We start from the raw sequence: 11,719 nt of genomic DNA, 5'->3' as shown, positions 1-11,719 counted from the left end.
TAGATCCAGATTATTTAAAAAAAGTCCAAATTGTTAAGTGTTTATATAAGAATGGGCCTACACCGTATTTAATATTATCTGAAAACGTGTATGCAGACATTGAATAGTGGACCGTTTTTAAATTTATCCTGGACCAATTTTATACATATAATATTATGTGGACCCATTTTATAAATCTGGACGCATTTAGTTTAGACGTAGGCCTAGGCCTGAATCTGCCTAATCTTTAAAGTAATGGGTAGGCCTATTTTCTTTATAATTAAAACTAATTATAGACTAGTATGTGTGGGAGTCCCGACTGTTTCCACATGACTACGGCATTTCCAACTTCAATCTGGGTGCTTATTGGAAGGGATCTTTCTCCCGATTGTACGGTAGTTTTTAAACCTCTTTATCCCAGTACACTTTTCAGCCGAAAAAGTGTCTCTGACGGGATTCGATCCCGTAGCCTCCCGCTTATGAATGCGGGTGTCATACCGTTCGGCATTTTTGTTGAAGGGCTTGATAAGATTATTATAACATCAAGCACTGCTTTTATTGATTACCGTATTTATTTGTTTATATATGAGTGTTATTTTTTTAAAAATAAAAGACTTATTAATAAACATCATTCTTTCCTCCTGTAATGGGCGAGTTACTTCTTGACAATGAATGGATATAAAGTTAGTGTGAAGTGTGTTAAGATTGGTCGTCGGCCGACGCGATTCTCTGTGAAGAAAACGCAACGCCATGATCTCGCACGCAACGGATCGTTTTTAATGACGATCCGTTCAGACTGCCACCGACAATCAGCAGACGACGTGGTGTCGTCTAACGCCCACAGAGACAGAGGTTGGATTCGTCGGCCGACGGTCGTGCGACCGTCGTACGACGCAGTGAGTGGTCGGCTTTATGATAATTTCACACTTAACTTTAATTCATGATGGCTGTATAGGCAAGAGAAAAAAATAGTCGCTGTAGATACCAGAATTACGATTTTATTACATAAGAAGTGTCTTCTTCTGAGTTCTACATTAATTTTAACAAAGAAACAGCAATATTACATTGATTTATTAATTATGAGGTGACTCTCCAGCAAAAAAATCACATTAAATAGATTAAATTAATTAAAAGGTTTTAAACGTATGTGAAGCGTTTAGAGACCTTGTTGGCATAAAGTGCTATACAAATCTAACACATTACTATTAAACCAATACGGTATGGACTCCTCAATGAATAATCAAGAATAACTAAACTGATAACGCATCGTAAATGCAGTTCTGAAACTACTAACGCCTAACCAAATGCAATTGACTCATTTATTGGATTCGTCATTTTACCGTTAAGTCTTAGAACCTTGAAATGGTGGCGGGGTGGAGATAGAGGATCGAAGAAGGTGAAATGGGGTTGCTCGATGATTAGGTCAAGGGGATCGATGATTACGTGAAAGGTGTCAGCTCGCAAATTATGGTGAGCGTGACTTTTTTGTTTCGAAAATTCTCCATGGAGGGCGGGGGGAAGAGGGGTGGGGGAGCGCACCCCCTAGACGATACTGTTTACAGCTCGTCATGCTTTGGTCCGCTGAATTCACTCCAGGAAATCTCTCCATTCTTATCCCTGTCGTCTCTGTCTAGAACCTCTTTCGTCATTTTTTTCAATAAATCTGGGTCGGTAAAAGTTCCTTCAGATTTGATGAAATCTGATATCTAGAGAAAGGTAAGACAAAAATTATTGCAGATTTTAATTTCAAGAGGGTGACCAATTCTGCATTTGGGCTTTTAAAATATTTTAATTAATATCCTAAATAATAATAGTTAATTATATGTAGGCCTATAATTCAAAGTTTTCTTTTCAGATTTATTTGTTGGCAGTAGCCTATATCTTTACTGCAGGTTGTACAAACGTATAGTCACCCTCTATTGCCTTGCCAGCATTCAACCGCTCAATTTATTAACTTCTAGTTTTGTATAAACTACATACAGTACATACATAGGCCTACATACATACATACACATTACATCATTATAGCGCTATTTCATGAAGATCAGAGCGCTAAATGATAGTATTTAGCTCCGTCCACACATCAAATTTTCTTTGACAAAAAACTGTTGATTTCATTTCATTTCATTTCATTTTTTCATTTCATTTCTTTAGACACGAGCGCCAAGGATATGCCAATAAGTGAACTTAATCACTGTCCTACGTGGCATATCCATTTAACAACAGGGGACATAATGGACCAGTACACCGGGGCAACCCCCTACTCTTCTCGAAGGATCTGGGTTCTTTAAAGTGCACACGAGCCAAATGCGTACACTAGGCCTACGGTTTTTTAAAGTCCTTATCCGAGAAGACTTGTTGGCGAGTGAGCCGTTCGAACCAGCGCCGATATTAGAGCCCATATATTGTCATCTGTTCCCTGTTCTGTTCTCCCATACGAGATCCCATAGGCAAATTGACCGTTGGGGCACCGCAGATGACCTGGCAACCAGTTCTTTCCATTCCTCTTAATCCTCCGTCTTTCGTATAAAAGGCTGTTCATTCTGTGATGTTGTCTTCCCATATGATGTGCCTATATAGCCTATATGCCCCTATATGTGATGTCATCATGACCATATTTAGGCATTTTACATGTTTTTGTCAAATAAAATTTGATAGTTTGGACGGTTTCTTTAAAGTAAAAATACTCACCTCTTCGAATGAGAGAATCTTGTCATCATTTTGGTCTATCTTTCTGAATGTATTCGGCATGCCATGCCGCCAGTTCGGTTTGAATTCAATCATTTCCACATCAAAAATTAACGTTGCGCCTGGTGGTACCTTATCACCTTTGGTAAAGATAAAAATAGATTAATTAAACACTTAGAAATAAATGCATTGGTATTATGAGTCCGTTAAGCGTGCCAGTGACACGTGGTGATAATACAACGTCATCATTACAACGTGAGTAGTATCTTATCATTAGACCAATAGGAATGCATCACTAATTAGTATGAACTCTACTGTACTACAAGTATCTAAGTCGAGACTTTTTTATACCTTGTTTCGAACCCGCCGCCCGCCAATAATGATAGTTTAGAATAAAAATACAATTTTAGTTTTGACCAATTCGTATAACCCGCCGCCACAAAAATGGAAATTTAAAAAAATATAAATAAATAAATAAATAAATTTTTTTCTTTATTTTTATTACGCCCGCCGCTGCGTTGAAATTTCCAAAAATAAGATTTGTATATGCTTCCTAATTATATATATTTTAAGAACCATCCCTTTTCTACATTGTTTACATTCACCCTGTTATTTTTATTTTATTTTTTTCACTCTCCTCTGACGATCTTTATAAAAATAAATTCACGTAACAAGCTACAAAAAAAGTCCTAATTTATTTAATATACAAAACATATCAGAGTGGTTTGTGTTATAGAATATTTTCGCTGTATGTTTATGTGGTCGTCAAATAAATTTCCAAAGTTTAGTTCAATATTAATTATATTTGTTTACCTAGGCTAAGCCCAAAATATAAAAAGTTGTATTAGTGCCTTGTGTGTATCTCAAAACCAGATTTCACTTAAACAAGCCATCTACCTGATCTGATTATTGATTTATAATTCTATAGGCCTAGTTATTCTCCTCGCTATAGTTAACCTAAATCTCTTGTTTGTGAGGTTATATTTATCGTGATGTAAGATTACACCTAGAATATGTTATCATAGTATCATAACTATTTAGGTAGTTATCTAATAAAATATGAAAACAAAACTTTCAAAAGTAAAAAAAAAATCAATTAATGAAATTAACGCAATTGCGCTGATTTACATCTTTAAACATGAAGTCGTTCAATCGATTAATTCGAAAGTCGAGGATCAGAGAAAAATTTAGGAACAGTAATATATTTATGTCTATAGTATTATTATAGGCCCTATTAACAATATTAAAAGGAAGATATTTGGCACTTTTCCAATGACCTAATAAAAATTCTTAAATTACACAAGCTATTTAATAAGCCAATTCGTAGTTGTAACCGACATAAACCCAGACACATAACATAGGATCGGATTATTTCGATTTGACACTGGATACGAGCATGCGCAGCTCCAACGACGAATTTTATACCTGATCCTTGGTCTCCATACGCAAGTCTCGGTGGAATGGTCAGTCTTCTCTTTTCACCCATACACATGCCGACGAGACCATAATCCCAGCCTTTGATAACTTCCTGAGAACCAAGTGGAAATTCAATTGGCTCGGAGTCTTCGTTTACTCGACTACAGTGGGAAAAATAACAATAATAGGCCTAACAGTAAAAATAATAATAATGAATATCATCATCATCATCATCATCATCATCCTCATCATCATCATCATTATCATCATCATCAACATCAACATCATCTGGTACCTATTATCGTTCTTACCTTGTATCAAACATGGACCCATCCTCCAGTTTGCCTGTGTAATGCACCAATACCTTATCGCCATGGCTAGTCGTCTTCGAACACTCATCTGGCTTAAATGTAACTTCAATCTTCAGATCTTCTGGAATTTTTACTGACTTCTCGGATCTAACAGGTGATCCTATATAACAAAATAAAATAAAAAGACAAACGATATGTCTGTATATAGTTTTCATAATTAAAAAAAGCTCCGAAATAACAAACTCGATACTAACACTATACAAATAAGCCTGGAAGTGGAACGATGCACGCTTCTAATAGCCTATTTATACCATTTTTATCTTGGTTATCGAAACAGCAACATGATTGTGTTGGGATCTTTGCCAGCTGCTAGCCAAACTCCCAGTTCTCGTTTAATATGATATATTAACTCATGAGTTATACGTGTACATAATCTTCTTTCTACACGTTGATTAAATGATACAAGATCAACATAATATTTGAAAAACTTTCTTCGTAAAATCATGTGATTTCACGGGTGGGGACGCCAGTGGAGACAGGTGGAATGACCACCGTCAAAGTGAAAAGTAACACAATTAGTCAGGATAAAAAAAAATTGATAGTACCGGTAAACCTTTTAAATCCGTAAATTATTATAGTTTCTGTTTAATCATAATGATGTCCTCTCTCAAAGATGATGGAATTGCGTGTTCCTCAAACTCTTTAAAAGTTCAATTAAGACGAATGTTTACTCCAATTCGTAGATAGATAGATAGATCACATGACAAAAGTGTCATTAACTGAAATTATTGTGCTACTACAGTCATTAGTTCTTATTTCTACAACTGCAAGACTATTTTATGTCGTTATTTTTTTACTACAATACTTCTCATTACAGATGATTTTGTCAATTCCGGTGTTTCATTGGATGCACCATTAGCTTTCCATATAAGTATTTCACTGTTTTGGGATTTCTGCAGATATTATTCTCCTGAAGACAATTGAAGCAATTACTCAATCGAAACGTCGAGATATTCTCAACCAACAACAGTTCTTTTCAGAAGTATCTACGTGGTGTACCGCAAGCATTAATATTAGGCCTATACGTTGATTTTGCATCAACGGTTTTGCTGTATAACTTGATATTTTTATTCTACAAGTTCCAGCATATACAAACGGTAAAACATTTCCAGTTGTTATATATAGGCTAATTATTATCACATACTTTATATCAGTGGTGGCACAAGCCCCTCGACGACTGGGTTAGTAAGCGAGAGAAGAGAGACTATACCGGTAGTTGTCTTTTGTTTTATTAGGTAAATCTAACAGACAAATTTTGAATTATTATTTTCTTGCCTACACACACTTCAAGCATCTTCCTACGTAAGGACGAGGTCGTAAGATAACTATAATATTAATTTGCTAGCCTAACTAAAATATTAATTTGCCTATTTAAATGCAGTTAAAGCCAGGCTGCGGAAGAAAAAGATTTTTTAATATGTTGTACAACTGATTATTCTTTCCCCCAGTTTTCAATTATTCAAAAAACTGTATCTCATTAACCATTCCCGAGTTTTTCGTCAAATATTTAATACAGTATTTTGTGTCTTAGAAATTCAGTTGTACAAAATATGAAAAAAAAGTTTTCCTCCGGAGCCTGGCTTGAATGTGATTGTCAACCTGATCTAAAAGCACAATTTTGGGCCATTTTAAACCATACAATCTTTGTGTAATGTAACCCCACCAGTGTTTTTATTCCGGGAACCTGGCTGAGGCTCTAGGTGGCTGTAGATTCTGACCCGCTGTCGGACACTAGTATTATACCAATAGTATGAAAATAGTTAGACGTTAAAGTTTAGATACTCTTTGAATGAGCTACAATTCAACACTCGATAATTAAATTTCTATATATTTTTCAGAGCTAAAGATGGAAATATTTAAAATGATTGTAGTCCTATGCTATATAATTGTAATAAGCAGCAACCAAGGAGTCGTCGAAGGTAATAAGAAAGATTCCTTTTCAATAAAAGCGAACTGTTGCCATAGATTGCTAGTGTTCTGACCGCTGGCTAGTTCTCCTATTGCTGGTGTTACTTTTGTTATATTTGTTGCTGTTGTTACTATTATTGGTATTATTATTATTATTATTATTATTATTATTATTATTATTATCATTATTATTATTATTATTATTATTATTATTATTATTATTATTATTATTATTATTGTTATTATTATTAGTATTAGTGTTATTATTATTATTATTGGATCACATTACACATGTCTGCTCGGAGTTGAAGTCGGTTTTGATTGAGACGATGGTTTATGGTTTGATCGAGAGGGTCGAGTCGAGCAATGCTCTGGGAATCAATTCGGTTTGCGTTGAGTGTGAATGAACTGGTCGTACGTGCACTTCAGTAAAATTATTTCGTAGAGGCTGCTTAGCTCAGTCGGCTAACCTGGTGGTAGCCACTGTGTGTGCGCGCTGAACAGTGGAGATCTTTAGGTCCTTGGTTCAATTCCCATCCCTGCCTCTCCTTGTGTTTCAGACGGAGGGCTGAAGTACAATTTACGATAGCGCAATTCACCACCAGAAGGATCCCGAAACAAGTTTCAGACTTCCTGGGTTATCCTTGGTGTGATTCACACCAAAATTATTTATCTAAGACTGATTCACCAAAATTAGAATTAACCACTGATCAGTTACCCCTTAGTCTGCCTTTTGGAGGCTGCGGAGTATTGGGACGGGTTCAAATATTTGTAAGAAGGGTGCAGAAAGAAAACGAATACTACTGTGTAAATGACATAAGTTTAAATGACGAGGGAAACCGTTCTGTCTTCTCATCCTCCCATCTTTTTTGAGAAACTTAAAAGACAAAAATGATATAAGATTAACCTGAGAAAATTTTCTCATAATATTCAAAAGAAGCTAAATACCAAACTTTTAATAATTCTGTAGAAACGCAATGAAGGTTCACCGTTTGAAATGTGAACATATTATAAAATTTACAACATTGTTATTTTTTTTTCACGTCCAGCAGCAGGCCAATCTCCAATTTCGGGAAGAAAATATTACTGCTGTTATTGCTACTTGCTGTTGTTGATTTTGCTTGTCCTGTTACTGCTGCTAGCATCGGTGCTTCTGTTGCAGCTGGTGCTTGTGCTGTTGTTACTGGTGCTACAAACAATTGCTGTTGTTTTTTTGTTGCTGTTGCTTGCTATTGATGTTGCTGTTTGTGCTGTTGCCGATGACACTATTGCTGTTGTCACTGTTGCTTTTGCTGATGTTGCTGTTGTTACGGCTGGTGCTGGTGATGTTGTTGCTTTTGTTCTGTTTGTATTATTATGTTATTATTATAAACGACAGGCTGGTGTACATGGCAGAATCATGGTCAAACGTTCGAAATTGCTGACGACTGTGGAGCATATCACATCTGTATAGTCAATAGTAAAATGTATGTTTATTGCGATGATGGTTTATGGTTTGTTGGAGAGGAACGAGCAGTAATGCTGAACATCAGTTCTGGTTGCGTTCCGCCTGAAATAACTGATCGTACATGCGGTCTAGAATTAGATAGTAAGCAGACTGATTCACCAAATGTAGAAGAATTAACCACTGAGCAACCAAACCAAATGACTGATGCTACATGTAAGTATGGATCATATGCCACAATTTTACATTCAGAACGGGTGTCACTCTATTTAGCTAAAATTCACATGAAGACTCACAAAATTAAACTAAATGAATTGAAAATCTATTTTTTACGCACTCAAAAATGGCGTTATTATACTTCATTTTTCAAACGGCCAACATCTCCAAATGCTTACCGTGTTTTTATACCATTATGTTTGTAAATAGTTAATTTTGTTGAAAACCGGACATCACCACTTAATTAAAGCATTCCAACGACAACTTATAATAAATGTTAGTATTATGAATTACTTTAACAGGGAATAATTAAGAAATTGTCGTTATATATACAAAAAACCCCTTTCAGAATGACACATGTAACCTAACTATGTTTAATGGCTAGCTGATGTTTTTTGATAGGCCTGCATTAAATTAACGTTATTATAACATAATATTAATGTCCAATTTTTAAATTTGTTGTAACATTAATGTGTCGTTATATTGTGATGCTTCTTAAAGATATCGGTATAACTCAGAACTTGGGAAAAACTACACATAATTTGTTTTACATTGCTACGAGTCAACACACGGAAACAGAAGGAATTGCAAGAAAAGAAGGTTCTGATTTTCTATATTTAATCAAATATAATATTCAGGCATACATTTAACATTATTATAAGATTATTGTAACGTAGTATAGGCCTATTTAGGATTTTTTATTTTTATTTTGATGTTTGCTAGGTACCAGTACACCTCAGAGCTTAGACAACACTACACGTAATATTTATGACATTGAAACTAGGTCTACGAGTCGACGGCAGAGGGAAACGGAAGGAACAAATCCAGAAAAAGAAGGTTTAATTTTCTGTATTCAAAGTATTTAATTTTTTTTCACCTTGAAGTCGCAACTCCCTTAGTGAGCCGGCCTGTTTTTGTTATATTGTGATGCTTCTTGAAGTCAGACTACGGAGGAAAAAAATTGATATGTTGTAGAACTAATTTTTCAAGACAGAAAAAAGATGTTTGACGAAACACTAGGGAACGGTGAATGAGATACAGATTTTTGAATATTTAAAAACCGGAGGGATAAGGTGTAAAAAAGGCCGTTAGGCCCCTTTTCCCCCAGTTATTAAATATTCAAAAATCAGTATTTCATTCACCGTTCCCCGAGTTTTCGTCTCACATTACAGCTATGAGTCAACACATGGAAAACAGAAGAAAATACAAGAAAAGAAGGTTCTGATTTTCCGTATTTAATAAAATATAACATTCAGGCCTACATTTATCATTATTATAACATTGTTATAACATCGTTTGTTAGGTACCGGTACACCACAGAGCTTAACCAACATCACACGTGATATGTATGACATTGGAACTAGGTCTACGAGTCAACGGAACATGGAAACGAAAGGAACAAATCCAGAAAAAGAAGGTTTAATTTTCTGTTTTCAACGTATTTTTTTTTTAAATTTAATTTTTTAAATCTATTTTTTCACTTTGAAGTCGCAACTACCTTAATTGAGCCTGCGTCGCCACGTTAGTAGTGACACGATAGTAGAGTCGAGGCTTATCCTAGGTGTGGAGCCCAGCATACTGACGCAGGGTGTGTGCGTGTGTACACGGTTATGGTGGCGACGCAAACTCGACATCGGGATTGTGTCACATTTTCTTCCCTTTCGTGTTCGCGGTTTGTTTAATGTTTTTATCTACACTGAAACAAATTTATATTAATTCAATTTATTTAATACCATTGGCCTGTATATAAATATTCAAAGACGAATGGTAAATGGGGATACAACATAACACTTCCAACGTGATCCTCAATATAACTTAGTTATATTTTGGTTCTTGTATCGTTTGGTATTATAAAGTAAAGTTGTTTTTTGGAATACTATAATTCAGCAATGTTATTTTTGTTATTGGTTTTAGCCAAAAATTATATGAAGAATCACAAAATTAAACAAAATGAATTCAAATTTATTTTTTTACGCATACAAAAATATCGTTATTATTATAATTCATTTTTCGGCCAAAATGTATGTTGTCACTACTATTAATCTCAAAATGCTTACCGTGTTTTTATACCATGGTTACGTAAACAGTTAACTTTGTTGAAAACCTGATATCACCAGTTAATACAAACGTTTCAACGACAACGTTTAATAAAGGTTAGTAGTATGAATTACTTTAATAGGGTGTAATTGAAAAATTGTCGTTCTATATACAAAAAAAAAAAAGAAGAAAAACAAATCTGTAACGTAATAAGGTTTAATTGTGCTGTCACAGAAATTGATCCCAGGACCTTAGGAGAAGGCAAGCATCTTAACCACTAAGCTATTCAAAGCCATTGTCAGCTGACTGCATTCAATGGACCTTTCCGCTAAGCTCCGCCCCTTGGATATTGTTGCTTAGGTCCCACAAAGACAGCAGTGTTAAAACATACGCGAACACGTGCGTTTGTGGGACAACACGTGTGTTTGTAAGACGCGCGCGCATTCCTAGCGCTGTTCTGATTAGTCAGTTGTTAAGTTTGATTGACACTCTGGAAAGGTCTATTGTGCTGTCACAGAAATTGATCCCAGGACCTTAGGAGAAGGCAAGCATCCTAACCACTAAGCTATTCAAAGCCATTGTCAGCTGACTGCATTCAATGGACCTTTCCGCTAAGCTCCGCCCCTTGGATATTGTTGCTTAGGTCCCACAAAGTCGGCAGTGTTAAAACATACGCGAACACGTGCGTTTGTGGGACAACACGTGTGTTTGTAAGACGCGCGCGCATTCCTAGCGCTGTTCTGATTAGTCAGTTGTTAAGTTTGATTGACACTCCGGAAAGGTCTATTTTCCATAACGTGTTATTGTTTTGTTCTTTAAAGGTGAGGGTACAATCCACAACTGGGCAAACACTGATGTTTTTTTGTTGTTGGTAGGCCTGCATTAAATTAACGTTAATTTATAACATAATATAGATAACATAATTAGATTTGTTTTACTATTAACATGTTGTTATATTGTGATGCTTCTTAAAGGTACTAGAACAACTCAGAACTTGGGGAAAACCACACATAATTTGTTTTACATTATAGCTACGAGTCAACACACGGAAACAGAAGAAAATGCAGGAAAAGAAGGTTCTAATTTTCTGTATTTAATAAAATACCGGTATCATATTAACGTCGTATATTTAGGATTTGTTTTTTCCTAAAGCTTTGTTATTTTGATGTTTCTTAGGCTACGGTCACACTAGAGTTTCAAGCCTGGCTTGACTCACCGCGGGTGAGATTTTCGTAATGTGACCGCATCTGCACCGACTCGCGCCTGGCGTGACCTCGATCTCAATCTACCTATAGACAAAGATACTAGAAATACAAGATAGAGTTCTCGCATTGTAAAAATGAGGCGGAAGTCGTGCCCAACGTAGGCGGCGCCCTTCTTTTTAACCATGCAAGTTTCCTATACTTCGTGCCCAACGTACAGGGCGCCCTTCTGTTGCTAAGTGTATCCAGACGCAAAAGGCGCCCTTCCTTTTCCACTAATGAAGGAAAACTTTTTCACTAAGTGTGCGTCCGGCCATGCGATTCTGCGCAGTATTGTTGTTTTATTCTTTACTGATTAATGATTATGCTTTAATTGTTTTGTGTATTATTTGGATAATAGCAACGATTTCTACCGCCACCAAGGAGGTTATGTATTCACCGATGTCACTGTCTGGGTG

The 11,719-nt window shown here is 35.8% G+C and overlaps 2 protein-coding genes across 2 annotated transcripts in view; one reads left to right on the top strand and one right to left on the bottom strand.

Annotated features, from left to right (window-relative positions):
* Positions 1 to 968: 968 nt before the first annotated feature.
* On the bottom strand, positions 969 to 4,657 carry LOC117101621 (FK506-binding protein 2-like). The gene is made up of 4 exons (XM_033241625.1): positions 4,395 to 4,657; positions 4,093 to 4,244; positions 2,671 to 2,807; positions 969 to 1,685 (listed from the first exon to the last, which is right to left on the bottom strand). The coding sequence occupies exons 1-4, from the start codon at positions 4,607 to 4,609 to the stop codon at positions 1,536 to 1,538; spliced, it is 654 nt and encodes a 217-aa protein (XP_033097516.1). The 5' UTR covers positions 4,610 to 4,657; the 3' UTR covers positions 969 to 1,535.
* Positions 4,658 to 7,826: 3,169 nt separating this feature from the next.
* LOC117101616 (adhesion G-protein coupled receptor D1-like) overlaps positions 7,827 to 11,719 on the top strand; it is an 18,229-nt gene continuing 14,336 nt past the window's right edge. Inside the window, exons 1-3 of the mRNA XM_033241619.1 lie at positions 7,827 to 8,022; positions 8,746 to 8,859; positions 9,326 to 9,439. Coding sequence (XP_033097510.1) covers positions 7,827 to 8,022; positions 8,746 to 8,859; positions 9,326 to 9,439 — 424 coding nt within the window. The remainder of the gene's footprint in view (positions 8,023 to 8,745; positions 8,860 to 9,325; positions 9,440 to 11,719) is intronic.

This window comes from Anneissia japonica, unplaced genomic scaffold, assembly GCF_011630105.1.
Source record: "Anneissia japonica isolate Jap-2015-1 unplaced genomic scaffold, ASM1163010v1 scaffold17412_len611537_cov169, whole genome shotgun sequence".
Taxonomy (NCBI): domain Eukaryota; kingdom Metazoa; phylum Echinodermata; class Crinoidea; order Comatulida; family Comatulidae; genus Anneissia; species Anneissia japonica.
This window is presented reverse-complemented; position numbering and strand designations above follow the sequence as displayed.